We start from the raw sequence: 18,661 nt of genomic DNA on the forward strand, positions 1-18,661 counted from the left end.
ATGGAATTCCAGACCCATTCAGCATCCAACTATTACCAAACACAAACACAAAATTCAATCATCAGTTTTTCTCACAATTGCAATGTTATGATCTCCTTTGAAGCTCAGCCAAAAAGCTACAAGATCATAAGATTGAACATCTTAGACTGATGGAATGAATTGGCCCAACTTCTGAATCGCAGACATAAGGAACTATGTAATTTCCTCCATCTAAATTCTTTAATTGAAGCTACAATGCATGACAAAGTTTCTAAACAATGTGAGAGAGCCAGGTTGTTGTCTAATGACCTTCGAGGACCTGTAGGTATTGGGCTAAGTAGTTCAACAATCCTATAAAATTCTCAAAGGCAGTTAGTTCCTAGGACAGACAAAAAAACCTTACATGTCATATAAATTGGAAAATATGTTCAAGGCCGCACAAAAGGAAATGCAAGTCAACAAAGTTCACTCCAATCATTTTCTTCGTCCTCATTCTTAAAGATACATTTGAGTGTCAGTCAAGGATTATCTACTACATTGACATTTTGTGGATCTAGGCTATATGTGGGTCATAGTACCCCTTCCCTAGAAAAATTCGAATTTCATATCATGCTGATCTCTAATTACCAAAGCCAAATTAAACTTCAATACAAGCATTACAAGTGATACGCATTTAGCCACTACCACGTTTAAAATGTTCTCGAATGAATCTTTCTGCATGGGATGGGTACTTATCTCGGATATATGCTCGAAGACACTTCTGGTAGGAGAAGTCAATCCATATACCATCAGTTCTTATGACAAATAGGCACCTTGAGTGTCTAAATTGGGGATGTCGATCAACCTTCAGCAAGAAAAGTTAGACAGAATTGGTTAATTATCCTAGGCAAACACAACAGTACACATAATACAGAGGTTGATAAGAAATGGAAAGGATAAAACCGAGTGAGCTGACTTAGCTAATAACATATTACTGATAACAATTAGAACTTGAAAACTCGATGCCAACCAATAATCATTTTCAGTTCTATTCAAATTAAATGACAAATCAGAATCAGACTGAAGGGGAGAGAGTGTGTTTCATTTCATGGAAATAGTCATAGAAAGAAGGATTTCTACTTTTCAACATACTACCCATTTCAGGACCAAACTCATAAGCAAAAGGTAGCCAAAGAAACAATGAGACTACCATTAATAATAGTTCATTCATCAGTGTCCAAAACCATTTAATTGTGTTGAAAAGGAATGAATAACAAAAAACAATGGAAAGTAAGGCCCAATAGTCAAGGATGAGTTACCAGTAGATCTCAAGTCCCTCACTGTTGTTATATTGGTTAAGACATGCGGCTCTCAAAAATGTTACTGGCTAAAAAATCGCAAATGCGCGTAGCCCACTACTTCTATTGCACGACATGAATGATCCCACTTACACAGGGGATGTAAAGAACTTCTGGCCTAGACAAATGCTTTTCTATTGACAAAACTGTTGAAATTTTCTTAAAACTTCTTAGCTGTGTTTGTTTGTGCAGCGCTATTCGCATATATCTTCTTTATAAAAAATAAAAAAAACTATTTGCATGTAATTCAGTTTTAGAACTGCTTATAAAAGTCAATTTGCAAGTAATAAGGCTTGACTGCTTATAAAATTCTGGCGTCGTGTGCACCATGGTTATCAGTGGAGGAGGGGAGGAAGAGGATAGGGAAATGAGGAAGGGGAAGAGGTGACAGGAAGAGAAGAGAAAGGGAACAAGGAAAGAAGAAATAAAGAAAGAAAATAAAAAATAAAAAAAATCAATAAGGGTAAAATGGGTGATACTATAATTTCTTTTCGGCCATAAAGGTTAGGAGGATTGCTGTGAATAGAATTACCCGAGCTGTAATTAGGAGCACTAGTGAAATCCTATGTTGGAGTCGATGTATACCTATGAAAGAGTTTGATTAATTAAAAAAAAGTGTTTGGTTTATGGAAGACATGCTTCCCTAGGTTCCCTCCCTGTACCTCTGTCTCTGACCCTGATTATTGATCCTGCTCCTACACACCATTACCTTCACATGTTCACTTGAACACAAACTTGCTAGCTGCTTTAACCTATTTGCCTACCCAAGTCAGTTACTCTCCTCTCTAATCCCACATTGCTCCCACAATCATTAGGCCTCCATCAACCCGTCAAAACAACCAAGACTTTTCAAACTACCTGCTGCCAGATTGCAGAAAGCATCTCTTCCAAACGTCTGCAAGTTTTAGCCTTCAAGAATCCATATGAATACCTCAAAACTAATACACAAACCTTTGGTTTCAACCCTTCAAACCCATATTTCCCTAACCCAAAGACCATCACAAAAGCATCATCAGACTAGCTTCCTTAAACTATCCTACTTCAAGACTTGCATACACACACTAGTGGTGATTGGTGAGGTGACTCACAGCAATGAGGCTTTCAAACCATCCTTGATACCACCACAAATAATTTAGTATCTGACTACAATTTTAAAAGAGACGTTCATTTTCCATAGATTAGTGACACCAATTTCATGTTAAATCTTTTAACCGACACAAAAATTGGTTCGGCGATCAGCATTAATACTACACCTAATTAATCAGAGGCTGAAAACAAAAAGGGGGCATGCATAGATGTTCACAAAAACCAGTGGTGGCTTCCAAACCATCCTTAGCAAACATATTGATATTTTCGAAAAAAATGAATGGTCAAATTCAGTAAAAAGAAAAAACAGAAACTAATTAATATTATACTAATTAAGCTTCTTTTCTTTTTTTGCCAGTATCTTGTACTGTTTAAGGTATAAACATCATGTACAAATTTAAAAATCATATTTAAGAAACAATCCCCATTTGAATTATTATGATAGTCCAACTCCAACAAAGAATCTATCACTGTGATTATGAGGTCTAGAAACTCACCATGATAGAATCAATTCCACAGCCAATTTTATCCTCAGAATGCGGATGATGAGCAAGAAGCCTTTCCACCACAACCTTTTCATCTTCAGCTGAAAGGCGCTCACCATCCATATACCTGCAAACACCACCAAAAACCACTAAAAACCTACCACCATAGCTTCCAACAAGGTTTACATTGAAACTGAGTCTGGACCTAAGCTCGTAGCATACCTGTCAGAATGAAGAATCTCCTTGGCGAGCAAAATGAGGGGCTCAATGTCGTTCAGAATCTCCCCTTCCTTATCCTTCCATTTACAGTAGTCAGGGTCGTCCCACCTTGGGTACTTTGGCGCCTCCTTGACGCTCAGCACTCCTCTCAGCGTAGACTTGTCCGCAGAGGATAATACACCCTCCGGCCCCGCCGCCCGAGTCGACTCGCTCGCGCCGCTGCACCACGCCCTACCACTCGGGCCCACCAGCCCAAGGCCCAGACGCCGGTGCTGGACCCGCACGCAGAGGAACGAAATGCTTCTGAGCAGCGTAGGGTTGAGAGTGCCCATTCTCGTCGTCATCTCATCGTTTGAGTGGCGGCAGTGTATCGTGGATCGTGGTAGTGACTAGACTAGCCTGTCGATGACTCAGTGACTAGTGACTCATGGCGGTGGACTTTTTCGGAATTCTGGTATTTGTTTCCCTTTTTTTTTTTTTTTTTTTTTTTTTCTCTCTCAACAAAAAATTTGCAGACCCATGAAGAAGGCCCAATTGTTCGTGGAGTTGAGAGTAAGGCCCATGGAATTTATGATGGGAACCATCAATTTTTAAAATTTTATGTTTCTTTTGTCTTAGCCGAATGCCTTTTGTAGCTTTGTGTTGAGTCACTCTAAGTTCCTTAAATGATGCCCTATCCCTTAATCGTTTGATCAAACTAATCAATTTAATCCAACATCTAATCAATTTAATTCAACGGTTAAAAGATAGAGTCTCATCTAAGAACTTTAGATAAGACCCTCATTATAAAAATCTACACTTTGTGTAAACCTAAGAACATGAACTAAAGACCGAGGGGTTTACTTAAGTGGTGAGGTCCCTCCTCCTTCCCCCCTTGGTCATCCGTTCGAATCTCAGGAAGAGTAGCCCTTCCCCAGTAGCTGTAATTCAAAAAATAACATGAACTAAAAATACATGGGCCATGGTGATGGATTTGGAGCACGCAAAAATATCATGTGTATTTGAAGTTTTGAAAATAAGAGACAATTTTCAGGATAACCTTGTTGCCTCCTCACAAATGATGAAATTGGGTGAAAGGACCTGACCCAAATTTCACTTTAGAATCTAGGCCGAACCCTGTGTGTGTCCGACACTTGCCAAGTGCCGGGCACAAATGACCAAAAAGCCCTTCTAAACTCAATCCAAAAAAATTCCAAGCTCGACTTCTACTGAAAATTCGGTAGAGTCTCCCCTATAAAATAGATATTTCCCAAAAAGTTTTCCCCCTGTAAAACAAGCATAAATATACATACATATACACCAACTGCCAACAAGTATTGAATTATATCCAGGAAAAACAAATATAATATCGTTGTATTATTCTGGCCTCAGGCCTCAACAATTCAAGCAAATTGTTATGCTAATAAAGTTCATCTCAGCTTCGAGAATATCAATAATACACTAACAACCTCAAAGACTCCACTCGTGGCTGCACCTTGTAACCTTAGGCTGCCTACGTACTCTTACAGAGGGACCAAGCCACACGTAATTCTTTCCTCTACTAATATTGGTCACAACTGAATATAAGTATGATATACATTGAACTCCATTATCTTAGTTTAAGAATGTCTTAGAACTAAAATTCTCTCCACCTAGGCGTACCTCTAATCTTGATCCGTCAACTTCATTAACACTGTCAATACCCTCCTTGCAGGCCTCGGAGATACCACTTCTATCCAAGCCACAACTTATAACTAACTATCTATCCTTTAAAATCTGATCTAACAAATTACCATTTTGCCCCTTACCGTAACTTAACTGTATCTCTCTCGTTACAACTAGGATTTGAGCCCACTACGTATCTACGAACTCATCTCGAAGTTCTCTACTCAACGGTACAACTGAAATTCTCAAATTCCTCTCCGATCAAAAAGTCAACTTTAAACCTAATAAAATATTCTGAGAGTATTGTAGTCCTTTCTTTGAATAAAATAGTAATTAAGAATTAATTAAGGATCGAGTTGTAACATTGGGTGTGTATGAAGAGCCAAGCATTGTTCATATAAAAGTAAATTAACAAAATGATATCTACTCTACATGTGCACAACACACACGCCCAACACCCACAACACCCCCCCCCCCTTCAAAAAAAGGCACTTAGGTCCAAGTAGTTTGCGGATTAGAAGCATGGATATTTTATTTTATGTGTCAAACTTATTAATGGATGCGAATATTGTCAAATCAATTGTGCTTTTAAAAGGTGTACATACCTTTTTTTGTCACCTTTAGTGATTAAGAATAATTTTTATCATTACGAATTTATTCATATCATACATGCGTAATAGAGATTGTTCGAGAGTGATTTTAGAAGGAGGAGAGCATAAGAGAAGTGCCTTTCACTTTTTTTTATCTTTAAACTCATTTGAAATCACTTTATTATCCATGAAAATGATTATTGATCTATCCAAAATCACTCACAAATGAGCTTTTATTTACATAATTAAACTATATTAAAAAATGCATAATTTTACACAAACTTCTGTATGCTATGTAACATCTTGGGCCCCTCTCTCTGCCTTTAAGGTTTTGTTTCTGGGAACTCACGAGCAATTTCTCAGTGGGTCACCCATCTTGGAATTGCTCTAGCCCCAACTCGCTTAACTTCAGAGTTCCTATGACTCCGAAGCCAGTGAGTTCCCAAAAGACCTCGTGCTAGATGGAGGTGGACATGTACATATAAAGCAAATCACCCCCTCTCTATTGGTCGATGTGGTATGTTAAATACTATTACTTATTAGCACGTGTTGGTGGAAATCACGTGACTCTTCATATCATGGAATAAGAAATATTGTCAGGAAGAAGAAAAATATAACCATTCATGTAGAGTATCTTTATATGAGTTTTGAAAGGTGAATGGCTGTAAATTAAAAATGTTTAAAATCTTATGTTGTATTTTAAAAGTTTTTAAAAGAAGAAAAAAGAAAAAAGAAAAAAAGAAAACATAATTGGTATTAAATACAAAAATCGCTTTCAAATAAAAAATAAATAAATAAATAAAATGTTGCTAGGATTGTACATTATTTTAAAAAAAAAAGAAGATTATGATTTAATCTTACTATAATCATAGCATGATTGTGAAGAGGAGTAGCTCTCTCCAGTCACTAGGATTGTACTGGTTTTGGAAATTGCACGCCATGGATCTTTTTATTTTCAGTAAACAGTTGGCGTTGATCCACCTGAAATCCATTTAACACTTGTAAAAGACGACACACCTGAATTGTCGCTATCCACTACTAATTTTAAATATTTGGTTGGTTTTATTTTGCGTAATAACTTCAAAATTTTCAAATTTTTAATTGACCATTTCCATTTATACGACTCCGACGCGACCAATCATAAACAGGTAGAAATTTAAAATCAGGGTCGCGGGTCCCACAACTGGACAAGCAATAAGAAAGAGTCCACAATAATCACATGAAAGCGCCCGCTTTTGATTTTTATCTCCCAAGTGGAAATATGACTATTCCATTTGCCAAACAACCAAGGAAAAAATAGAAAAGAAAAGTTTGACAGAAAATGCCAAATGCAATCCGATTTCAAGTCCGCCCCTCAAACATTTCCAGAGAGGTTGCCAGTGGCTCAGAAGCGCTCCTCTGCGGTGCTATTTACGATTAACCACGCCCAGGTGGCAAAGCTCGACCGTTGATTCCCGATTGGTCGTGGATGGGCCAGTCAGCTTCGGCGGCCGCAATCCCAAGTCGCCGTGAAAGCAACCGCGACAGCCATCGCTCCAAGCCCAAATCAACGGCTGCGATCTGCCCCATGGAGGCCGAGGACGAATCTTCTGAGATCGTCAACGCGGCCTATGGCTTCATCTCCGATCTTCCGGACGAGTGCTTGGCTTGTATATTTCAGTCCCTCGGCTCCCGCGATCGGAAACAATGCTCTCTGGTCTGCCTTCGGTGGTTGAGGATCGAGGGACAGAGCCGTCACCGTCTCTCCCTCGACGCCAAATCAGATCTCCTCCCTTTTATCCCTTCCCTCTTCTCTCGCTTCGACGCCGTCACCAAACTCGCTCTCAAATGTGACCGCAAAGTTGTTAGCATCGGCGACGAAGCGCTCGCCCTCATATCTCTGCGCTGCCGTAACCTCACGCGCCTAAAGCTCCGCGCGTGCCGCGAGTTGACCGATGCCGGCATGTCGTCGTTCGCCAAAAATTGCAAGGCCTTGAAGAAGCTGTCGTGCGGGTCGTGCACGTTCGGAGCTAAAGGAATGAACGCAGTGCTTGACAATTGCTCGGCTCTGGAAGAGTTATCGGTGAAGCGGCTTCGCGGCATCACGGACGGAGCCGCAGCCGAGCCGATCGGGCCCGGCGTAGCTGCCTCGTCGCTCAAAACGATTTGCCTCAAAGAGCTCTACAATGGACAGTGCTTCGGTCCTCTCATAATGGGCGCGAAGAATCTGAGGACTCTGAAGCTTTTCAGGTGCTCTGGCGATTGGGACAAGCTTCTCCAGGTGATAGCAGAGCGAGTCACCTCCATGGTTGAGATCCATCTAGAAAAGCTTCAGGTCAGTGACGTTGGCCTCGCTGCCATCTCCAATTGTTTGGATCTGGAGATTCTACACCTGGTCAAGACCCCTGAGTGCACAAATGTAGGTTTGGTCTCGGTCGCCCAACGCTGTAAGCTTCTACGGAAGCTTCACATTGATGGCTGGAAGGCCAACCGAGTCGGAGACGAAGGTTTGGTCGCGGTGGCCATGAGCTGCCCTAACCTTCAGGAATTGGTGCTCATCGGTGTCAATCCAACGAGAGTGAGCTTGGAGACTCTAGCTTCGAATTGCCCAAACCTAGAGAGACTGGCATTGTGCGGAAGCGACACCGTCGGCGATGTCGAGATTTCGTGCATTGCGGCGAAATGCGTAGCTTTGAAGAAGCTTTGCATCAAGAGCTGCCCGGTTTCGGACATCGGCCTCAAAGCGTTGGCCAGTGGGTGCCCTAATATGGTGAAAGTGAAGCTCAAGAAATGCAGAGGAGTGACAGCGGAGGGTGCCGATTGGTTGAGGGCAAGCAGGCCTGCGTTGGCTGTGAATTTAGATACAGGGGAAACAATCCCAGACGCCAGTGCCAGTGACGGTGGGGCCAACGATAATAACGCCGTCGAATTGCCGGTGGCGTTGGCCATCCAACCGGTGTTTCTGGGTATTGCGTCATCGAGCAGTACGGGGCGGTCGACGACCTCGTTTAAGTCGAGATTGGGACTATTGACTGGGAGGAATTTTGTGGTTTGCGCCCTGAGAAGGTGGTCAAGTCGGAATAATAGTTAGTGTTCTATTGAACTATACACAGAACAAGCTTCCTGGAGCCGTGTCCATTGCTCATTGCTCATTGTTTTTTTTCCTGTATTATTTGGATTCTGACTTTCTTATGTACTTAATTTGATGCTGTGTGCTGTTTATTGTCTTTTGTCAATCCAATCTTTCTTCCTCCTTTTGTTTTTTCGTTTGTTTTTGCATCTCTTCGTTGTTGAAACTTCCCCCTTTTAACACCATTTCCATTTTTGAACATACACAATATCCCTGTGCACCATCAAACTTATCTGCATGCATTTATATCTGTGTGTGTTTGGGAGCTCAAGCAAAAGCCAGGGTCGATTGTTCATATGGGGTAGTTTACTTGAATTGTTCTATTCTTGGGAGGTGCGACGAGGTTGCTTTTGTGAGTGCAAGGCCACTAATACAAACTAAACCTAGGAATGTATTCATAGCTAAGGCCTCAGTCATTCGGTGGGTAGGATAAAGTAGTAGGATTGGATTGAGCTTGATGTCACCATAATCTCATTATGTGCATATTTTTTTGTAGGATTACTTATTCTACAAAATGGGTGGGATATATAATCCCACAACTCCCACCCATTCGGGCTACTAGTTCCAATGAAGACTACTAATCATTTTCAATTCAATGTAGTGCAATCCTACCTCCTAATCTAATTCAATTATAGTCACCAAACATGACCTAAGAGTAAGAGAGATATCTTCACATTGCTCTTGGGCGACTGAACACTCGAGTCACCCAAATGATGGCAAATTCCTTTTTATCGTCCACGATTGAGCAAAGATAAGCTAGAAAAATCCTTGGAACCAACAAAAGAAGGATTAGCTAGAAGCTCCTTGAATCTTTACATAAGGCCTCATTTCAACACAACCGTCATTCGAGCAACATAAATTGAAAAGCAATCTGGTCTAAAGTAATCACATACAAACGAGCATGGTGACATGTAAAGATTAAAGTAACAATGATAAAAGGGGTTTAACTACATTTTCACTTTCGAAAAAGAACAAAAAAAGAAAAGTAAAGGATTATCTGCCATAATTTCCCGTTTATCTCACTGTTTAGCAAAGAAAAATAATAGAAAAAGACTACTCGGATAGATGAATAATGTTGTCTCTTTTCTATGTGTTAATGACCAACACCTGTAGAAACATTGTTAAGCTAAGTTTGAACGATAATGTAAGGATGATTAAATCCTTTCCTTGTACATTCGTTGCTGGAACTGTTGGTATCTTTAACTGAAGCAAATCTACCAGTATCGCGGGAGGCATTCTTCTACTCAGTTTTCTTCTCCTTCTCAGCACGCAGCTTCGGCTTTTGGTATATAATTATCTGACTCAGAAGGGTAGCATTTGTTGCAATGCCAATCACAGAGCCCAGCAAAACTAAGAAAGAATTAAGGAGAAGCAAATGAACGAATATATATGTATACATATGAAGAAAGGAATACCAACACCATTGTTCTTATTTTAGCCTGTTCTTTTTCGGGTGATGCACACAATAGAAAATAATTAATTTCTCTGGGAACTGAATCTTTATTTTTATTTTTTGTACAAGCGATAGTCTAAACTATAAGGGAGATGGATTTCTCACACACACACAACTATGATGCCGTGAGGATTTGAACTTGCAGACCAGTTTGAACCCGAGACCTCTGGTCTGCAAGTCAAGGCCCTTTTCCACTGGCCTAGACCCCGTTAGCCTCTGGGAACTGATCTTGGTAGACATTTTAGGGAAAAAGAAAAGAAACTCAACAGCAAGAAGTAGGTTCTGTATCACTAGGGGTGAACCTGAGAACTTGCCACTTCTACACAGATTCAGACTACCAAAACAAGTATAGCTTTACTCTACAAAGCATTTAGGAACGATAAAGTTACCAATTTGAAAATGGGCCACTTACAGCCATAACCTTCTCAAAACCTACATGCATGATAGCCATATCAAATAAAAGTGCAACTTAAGTCCAAGAAACAAGGATACCGCTTTTTGGTGCTGCTTCTTGGATGCTGGTAAAAACTCTCACTGCAAAAGGAAGTTGATAAATTCATGAGTCTGCCAAAATACATAATTTATACTCTACAGCCTACACATAATTTATACTCTACAGCCTACAGCCCTTTTAACATGTTTAACTTACCCATAGAACCTCCAAAATTCATGAAATTGGTTAAGAAGCTGAGCTCCCCTGTACTTTTATTCTGCATAAGAAACAATTAATCAGTATCGGAAAAGTAGCTAAAACAGGTGTGAATACTCAAAGTAGCTAAAGATTGATAAGCAGGAGATTCAATGAATTGGTTGCCATGCCAGAGATAATCTAAGCTCAGAATTACCTCTTTCGGAGACACTCAAACTATACCAAAATCCTCACCTTTATAAAGAGAACTAGAGAACCTATTTAAATTGAACTCCACGAAGAACAAAATTTACATATTTATTTAGGCAAAATGGTCAACGTTCAAAGGATGGGTGATGGCTGGAGTGAGTTAGAGACACAGCAAGAAGAAGACCCAACTAATGTATAAGATTATCTGCACCTGGTGCCCCACTAGGGCTGCATTTATATTGTCATCAATAGGCAACATATATGCAGGCATAAAGGAAAGAATTTTGATTCTCTGCTTGTGTTCATATCGATTGGTTTTAAATCTGAGTTTTGTATCACAATCCAAGGGTTCTCCCAAATGTTTTAGGCTTCAACAGTACAACTCAAAGATACATGATAACCCTCAAGTAGATGAGCAAGAACCATAAGGAAAAGCCAAAAGAGTGTCCACCATAGTACTTTTGTCTGGGACTTCCAGACTCGCTCTAATGCATATTCATTATGTAAAATTATCCATCCAATTCAAAAAGTAAGATACAGTTGAAAGTAAAATAGAACACCCAATTTAAAAACAAAACAGGCCCTTCATATTTAAACTTACAGAAAAGTTCGCCCATATCTGTGGGATCTTAGCACATAGAAAAATTGCATGCTGGGATGCCTGTAAAAGATTGTTTCCACATTAGTAAAGCTATGGATAATGAACTACAGATCAGAAAAATTAACATCGAATTTGCGAGTACGTAAATTAGCTAGGCTACAAAACAAAAACACAATACAAGACAAGGAAGGGCTACTTACATATAGAGCTTCAAAGAGAATAGGATCGATTTGACCAGCTAATATGGTTGGTGCTAGTGCACAATATCTGGAAAACCATCATATTAAGGAGGAAGTTGACCGCATTTCTCAATTATACAGAATGAAGATTAGGAGGAAAAAAATAGAATGCCAAGACTGAACTGATTCTCAAGCAAGAAGGATACAGTAACGCCCTGATCCACGTTTTCATACCCACAGGTTGGGAGTAATAGTAGATAATGGCAACTAATATTATAGCTGTAAAAGACAAGCATAAGAGGAACTGTGTTAGATCCTTTGTGATTGCCATAATTCGCTCTTCCTAATGCTATGAAATTGCATGCAACAGGATCAACAAATTTACCAAGAGTTTACAGCTCATTGTGTAAAATCCATGATACTTACTATAATCAATAAACCACAAGTATTCACCACAAAAATTAAATTCCTAAGATGGGTCAATCGCATAAGGCTAATCTGGAAAAACTAACTCACTCTCCGCCAAAATAATGCTTTTGTACCACTACTTCCACCCTCACATCCCTAAGAAGCATTTCCCTAGAATATGTTAGATTGACAGAAAAGTACAAGAAACCCTTGACATACCTTGGATCAGAAGAAAGGCCAATTCCCCATAAGCTGAGAATGGAAGCCCTTTATGAAGACAATAGGCCAGAGCAATGGTGTACCCAACTACTTCAAGCTCAAAAGCCACAATACTAAGACCTCTCACACTTCCATGTTGCAAAATTTTCATTATCTGCAAACAAAAGAACAAAAGCATCATATCATGTACAATGTCAAACTAAAATAAAAACGATTATATAATTACATGGTGCAACTTGTTTCATGGCGTTAGCTAAGTACTACAATTCGTTAATCACTTCAAAGTCAAAGAGGAAGATTCTCTTCCTTCCAACGAGATTGATGCCCACAACTTGCTATCAGTAAAATTTGAAGGACATATCATATGCAGGTTTTAAACTATCAGTTTTCAAGTTTAAACTGGGGCCCTTCAAAAAGGGAGTCCTAAAACTGCAAGCTTTGGACACGCACAATTCATTGACCATAAGTATCTGGATTCTTTCCTGGCCAAATGAATTCTGGGTTTAGTTCTGAATGTAACAATTTCAAACCCTGTACTAAAATTTCCATCATGCAAGCCAGCAGCCTCGAGAATTCAAACAATAACTAAACAAAATCGACGGCACCCATGTTAGAGATCTGTCATGAGTCACCTTCTGTTCTTATAAAAACAATTAATTTCAACAAAGATTACAAAATGAAAACAGAAAGATGATTGCTTTAACAAATAAACACTGACACAAAGAAAGCAAAAGAAGAAGAAAGAAACGTGCCTGAGGGAGCTTGACAGTGGTGGAAGCGGCGACGATGGCATAGCCGAGGAGCTTTGAAATAAGGGGCAGCAAGCAATCCTTCTCAGGAAAGTGACCGTTGGCAAGAGCCCCCAACGCACAGCTGAAATCGATTCCAAGGACCTTCATCTCTGTGGCAATGGATCCTACTCCCCCAAGACTCGACCTTTGTATTTGTCTGTGGGACTCGTTCGTAACCACAGATACTTAAACCAACCAACCAAAGGCCTTCTCTTTTGTGTGACTTCAGTGTTATTACCAACGCGCGTACGCCCCAACCGGCAATCTCCTCTGATAATTACTTTCATTTAATTTAAAATAATAATTCGTTCATATAATCAAACATAATTTGAGGAATTCTCTAATAAGTATTTAAGTTAAAAATTGGTTATATATTTCTAATATCGGTCGCTGAATTGTCTTTATTAAATGTGTTGGAAGATTTAATATGCAATCTAACGGTTTAAATTAAAAATATGTAATCAATCCTTAACATAAAATATTTATTAAAAAATCTCTCAACATAATTTCATAAAACTATATATTAGAATAACATTTTTTTTCTTCTTTTTATTGAAGTCTGGAAGCTTGGAACCATGTATTTGATATAAAATCTTAATTCATTACCTCACTTTTTGTTATCACTTGAACTAACTCAACGAACTTATATCATATTATTCATTAATAAGCTCATTACCTGACATTATGAGTTTATTTTACAAAAGAACACTTCACCTACTATAAAATAATTTTCATAATTTTTACACTAGTGACATGCCAATTCAAGAAAATCGCAATCCAAATATGTTACACTCAATGCTCGAGATTGTATTGCATGTCAAGTCAAGTATCTTTGTTTATAGTCATTTTGGCTGGCTGGTGTTTTATAATACCAAAAGCCAGAAGCAGCAGAGGTTTGTGTAACTGGGCTTGGGCTAACATAAAACACTAACTTGAGCTTGGGCTTAGCTTCAACTAGCATCATTTTTTCTGTTGTGTAAGTGAGACGATGGACTAAACAACAAATCGCAAGGTCATTTTATTGATGTGAATCGATTTCATTTGGTATTTTCATACTTGTGGTCTGCAGTCCTGATCACATTAGCATAAAGTAGAGACCAACAAAGTTTCTTTAATTATAAAAGCATCATTGGTGGATCATCATTTATCTTTATTGCACAATATAATAATTTCTATCTTGAAGTTATAATTACCTAGAGATCTATAACATTTGTAATGAATGCTTCTATCTTCTTTGAAAGTTTTCCTATAAACCATTTTGATTGTTATTAGAGCATTTTCTGTTGGACTCATTGTTTGTTGAAGATGATGCATTTGGTTCATCCTTTTCTCTGGTGGGTGGGTGGGTGAATTGGCAAGTCACAAATGTGTGTGGTGTGGACTGTTCAAAAGTAGGGTTTGCAGGGAAATTCTGGGATAATGAAGGTTGAAAGTTTATTTTGCTATGTAATTATGCTGTTGGCTATTTTTTACAAACAATCACCTTCCATTTGCTTAGTTGTTTTCTGTCAGTTTTGTAATTAAATGGTTTTTTGATCAATGATGTTGCCGTACTTAAGAACATTGATAAATAGTATACTGTGGCAGAGGCAATTAAAGGTTCTATTGGTGCAGCTATGGTGATCAATGCTCACCCTCTTGCGTGTTCCTTCATGAAAATACAACCCAAGCCTACAAGCTTTATGCTGCCAAGTTGACAGGTGGTCCAGATCACATACAAAGATGGTGATGATGACACATACATTATGAAAATATCAATTTCCAATTATTATACTGCTTCTCTTCATGATCATGTTTAGCCAACTGGATGAGTCATAAACCCTAGCAATTGTTGCTATATATTGAGCTTAAGGTGGACTCAAAATGGATTTGATAAGCACATGTTTTTGCTGTTACTTGTTGCTGTTCATGACAACAGAAGCAGCAAGAGCTAGTAAACAAAGTCTCAGTGTACACTTTGATCTAGCTAACCCTATATGTTGATTAAACATCCATCACAGTTGCAGATGAGGGACCATTGTAAGGACAAAGTTTGGTGCAATTTATAGCGATGGAAGTGGAAACCAGTTAGGATTTGAAGGACCACTGCAAGAAAATAGACAAACCAGTAAAGTAAAGTTAGCTGCTCAAGCTCAAGACATTATGATGAGTTTTTAGGACAAAACCAAGGATTGTAGCTGAGCATTCCTAATTAGCCTACACTAGTTTGGGTTTTGTATAATTTAGCTTAGAGTCAAGATGGGAATTTGATTAAAACTTTCTGTGACAATTTGATATTTTGGTATTTTGTACCTGATAGGGTTTATTGAAGTCAATAATTCTTCCTTTCTGAATAGTAAATATCCAGGTCCCACCCTGAAACCAACTCAAAGGGCCACTGAACAGTTGGTTTGGTTGGAGGTTTACTCTCCTAAGTCCCAACACGCCATGTCTGCGCGTGGACATTGGTTGTGTGTTCCCATCTCAAGTTTGCTCTTTCCCTTTTAATTGTGATGGAAACAAGAGTAAGAGTACAGTGTGCTTGCTTAACTCTAAAAACCTCTTTCTCTCTGTCTCTCTGTGAGTATTTGTGTGCGTGTGACAATGGAAAGTGGACTTCCTATGCTTAATTGTCTCTTGCAGCACACGCTGAGGAGCCTCTGTTCAGGTTCTGATTCTTCTAATTCTTCCAAGTGGGTTTATGCTGTCTTCTGGAGGATCTTGCCTCGGAACTACCCTCCTCCAAAGTGAGAAATTTTACTATAAAAACAGAACCAGCAGAGCTCATGTTTCATTCTACTCTCATGAAAAGCTTATGTTACAGTAAGTCACATTGCTTTTATTGTTGCATTGCAGGTGGGATTATGGAGGAAGTGCTCTTGATCGCTCCAAAGGAAACAAAAGGAACTGGTAAAGTAATTAACAAAGAATTGTGAGAAAACACCATGTTTCTCATTCTGATGATTTTTGAGTTTTAAGTGAATTTTGGTTTCAGGATTCTTGTTTGGGAAGATGGGTTCTGTGATTTCTATGAATGCGAGCAAGCAGGAAGTGGTTACATAAGGGGAAGGTTTGGAGCTGATATCTTCTTCAAAATGTCCCATGAGGTCTATAATTATGGAGAAGGGTAAGAATTGACCCTCTAATATTTTGTTGGCAAGAAATAATTTAGACAGAGGTTAGTGACCAGGATGGTTAATTTGCATTATATTGCCTGCAGATTAGTGGGGAAAGTAGCAGCAGATAATAGTCATAAATGGGTGTTCAGAGATACACCAAATGAAGGTGACCCCAGCTTCATTTCCTCTTGGAATGTAACCACTGAACCGGTAAGCAAATTCACTACAGTATTCTTCTTACAAAGTTAATGCAAGGATAAAATTTTCCTTATTTTCCCTTATCCATTCTTACATGCAGCAACCAAGGGCATGGGAGTTTCAATTCAAATCAGGCATACAGGTTGTTACTTTCAAAATATTTGAAACTGAAGTAGCTAACACAAATCATCAGCTCTTAATAGCTGATCTAGTCCTTTTCTTTTTCTGAATTTTTGCAGACCATTGCACTCATTTCTGTTAGAGAAGGCATAATTCAACTTGGCTCATTTGACAAGGTGTGTGTCTCCGTTTCCTTTCATTTTTCTTTTAAACTTTCAGCGAAGTCTGAATTGTTGACTAATGGGATTTTTCAGATATTGGAAGATCTCAATCTGGTAATCACCATACAGAGGAAAATCAGCCACCTCCAGAGCATACCAGGTGTTTTTGCCATGCAAAGACCATACCTACCGATCCAACATCCCTACATCCTCAAACCAAATAACCAGATGATTGGAGGTCAAGAAACAGCTTTATCAGTCTATGGCAAACGCCAATTGACCGGGGTTAAAAGGTTGTTCAATGAAATGGCTGATGAAACCCAAATAAATTTTGGCTGGAATAATCCACAAAATGGGCTAGCAGGATCACCCCGTTGGCCAATTCCACCTCTTCCACCCTCCATTTCATGCAGCCTTGGAGCTCTTCTCTCAAAGCTACCTTCAGTCAATTTCCCATCCTATAATGCTGCTGAAGCTCCTGACACAGCTATGCTTATGAACAACAACATCAGCAACAACAACAGCAGTTGTGCAGATCAAACACTGAAGGCTAGTGGTGGCATTATGAAAATAGAGTCATCCTGTCATTTAGATGTAGCTCAAGAAGAAAAGCACAGCTCCATAAACCCTAATCTGGGTTTGGAAAATGGAGGAGGGGTAGACTTAGGATTTGGACCTGTAAGAAAGGGAAAGACGTAGGTGCTCTAAATCTTGATTAATTATAAACCTACAAGTCCACAATGTATTTTTATGCTCAAAAGGATGGTTTTGTTGCTTGGGGCTGTGTAGGTAAATTGCAGCTCAATCTGCTTAATTGTGCTCAAATGGGCTTTTGTTCATAAAACAATATTTGTAATTAGTCTTTTCATGCAATAATGTCTGTAACATGAGAACATTTCTAAGTGTCTCCTAATTTGGTTTCAATCATATGGGATTCAGACAATATATGATTACAGAGATACATACAAATCAAAACATAATTATGGTTCAAGTCCAAGCTTAACTACCTACCTTAAAGCTAGTTGCTGCTGATTATATATGATGCTCCATCTGCGTTGGGATAGGATGGATAGAAGCAGGGTGGGGTAAGACTATTGTGGCCTATCCCTATCTCTTTGGGGAGTGGTCTTGCATTATGTTGAATGGTCCCCAGAACCAAATTGATGATGAAAACTGGCAAGAGATTGTTGGGTTGGAGATCAAAGATGATTTTTCATGAGACATATGGTATCTACCGCCCGGCAAAATGAATGGTCCCAAACCCCAATCTTACAGATTTTTTTTCTTCATCTTTTTGAGTGAGTATGGTACTAATTATAAGTTGTGACTTTTGTAAATACTCCAGAATCACTTATGGGGAGAAGCACCTTCCATGTGCTTTTGGGCCATTCGATATGTCGTCTAAACAAGTGGTTCGGGTGTCCTATAGATAGAACATGCTGGTTATGTGCCTATGCAACTTGTCGTTTGGAAATTCCCACATCAGTCTTAAGTCTTAACAGGGTTGGACCCATTTTAGTTGGCAACTTTCAATACCAATCCATTTATGTCGGTGAAATTCCTCACCAAACAAAAGGTGAATGGCTTCTTTTCCACAAATGAGGCAAGTGGGTTTATTAAACAATGCAACTGTACAACTAGGAAGCGAGGTCTACTGCCCACTCATGCATTCACAAATATACGAACCAAACTTACATATTGAAGTGCCCCTCAAGCCATGGTGTTGGCTTCAATTAACAGAAGAATTCTGGTTGAATGAAATCAAAATTCGAAAGGGAAACATCAATTCCATAAAGATGATTTAAACGTGTGCTGATATGAATATTGACAGAATGAATGCCATAAATTGGCATAAAACCATATGCCTGGAAAAGATAGTGAACAATCGAGTCAATGCAAAAATTTTACAAAATGAATACCATAATTTGGCATAAAAATTGTCTGGCCAAGCTTCACCTTAGTGGTTAATCCGTATGTATGTACAACATAATCTGAATACCAACCGCAAAATATCAATCTTTGGCCAAAGATAGAGTCACTTCACATTTGTGATCCCTTCATCCGAACAAGAGATTTAACAATGCGTATACTGCAAACCAAATTCCCGATACACGGTGCCATTGGTGCTGGAGGGGTCCTGAGAGAT

The 18,661-nt window shown here is 39.0% G+C and overlaps 4 protein-coding genes across 4 annotated transcripts; 2 read left to right on the forward strand and 2 right to left on the reverse strand.

The window, feature by feature from the left end:
• Positions 1-366: 366 nt before the first annotated feature.
• LOC117616318 (protein DCL homolog, chloroplastic) lies at positions 367-3,562 on the reverse strand. The gene is made up of 3 exons (XM_034345591.1): positions 3,110-3,562; positions 2,900-3,014; positions 367-823 (listed from the first exon to the last, which is right to left on the reverse strand). Exons 1-3 carry the CDS (start codon positions 3,448-3,450, stop codon positions 653-655), a joined length of 627 nt encoding a protein of 208 aa, XP_034201482.1. The 5' UTR covers positions 3,451-3,562; the 3' UTR covers positions 367-652.
• A 3,020-nt stretch (positions 3,563-6,582) lies between these two features.
• Positions 6,583-8,584, forward strand: LOC117614957 (F-box protein At1g47056-like). The gene has a single exon (XM_034343904.1). The coding sequence runs from the start codon at positions 6,809-6,811 to the stop codon at positions 8,408-8,410; it is 1,602 nt and encodes a 533-aa protein (XP_034199795.1). The 5' UTR covers positions 6,583-6,808; the 3' UTR covers positions 8,411-8,584.
• Positions 8,585-9,293: 709 nt separating this feature from the next.
• On the reverse strand, positions 9,294-13,199 carry LOC117616080 (mannose-P-dolichol utilization defect 1 protein homolog 2). The gene is made up of 8 exons (XM_034345282.1): positions 12,900-13,199; positions 12,148-12,301; positions 11,727-11,799; positions 11,542-11,608; positions 11,342-11,401; positions 10,552-10,612; positions 10,395-10,436; positions 9,294-9,799 (listed from the first exon to the last, which is right to left on the reverse strand). The coding sequence occupies exons 1-8, from the start codon at positions 13,044-13,046 to the stop codon at positions 9,690-9,692; spliced, it is 714 nt and encodes a 237-aa protein (XP_034201173.1). The 5' UTR covers positions 13,047-13,199; the 3' UTR covers positions 9,294-9,689.
• Positions 13,200-15,372: 2,173 nt separating this feature from the next.
• On the forward strand, positions 15,373-17,383 carry LOC117615255. The gene is made up of 7 exons (XM_034344309.1): positions 15,373-15,664; positions 15,774-15,827; positions 15,913-16,044; positions 16,138-16,246; positions 16,335-16,376; positions 16,474-16,530; positions 16,609-17,383. The coding sequence occupies exons 1-7, from the start codon at positions 15,522-15,524 to the stop codon at positions 17,212-17,214; spliced, it is 1,143 nt and encodes a 380-aa protein (XP_034200200.1). The 5' UTR covers positions 15,373-15,521; the 3' UTR covers positions 17,215-17,383.
• The last annotated feature ends 1,278 nt before the right edge of the window (positions 17,384-18,661 follow it).

Source organism: Prunus dulcis, chromosome 1 (assembly GCF_902201215.1).
Source record: "Prunus dulcis chromosome 1, ALMONDv2, whole genome shotgun sequence".
Classification (NCBI taxonomy): domain Eukaryota; kingdom Viridiplantae; phylum Streptophyta; class Magnoliopsida; order Rosales; family Rosaceae; genus Prunus; species Prunus dulcis.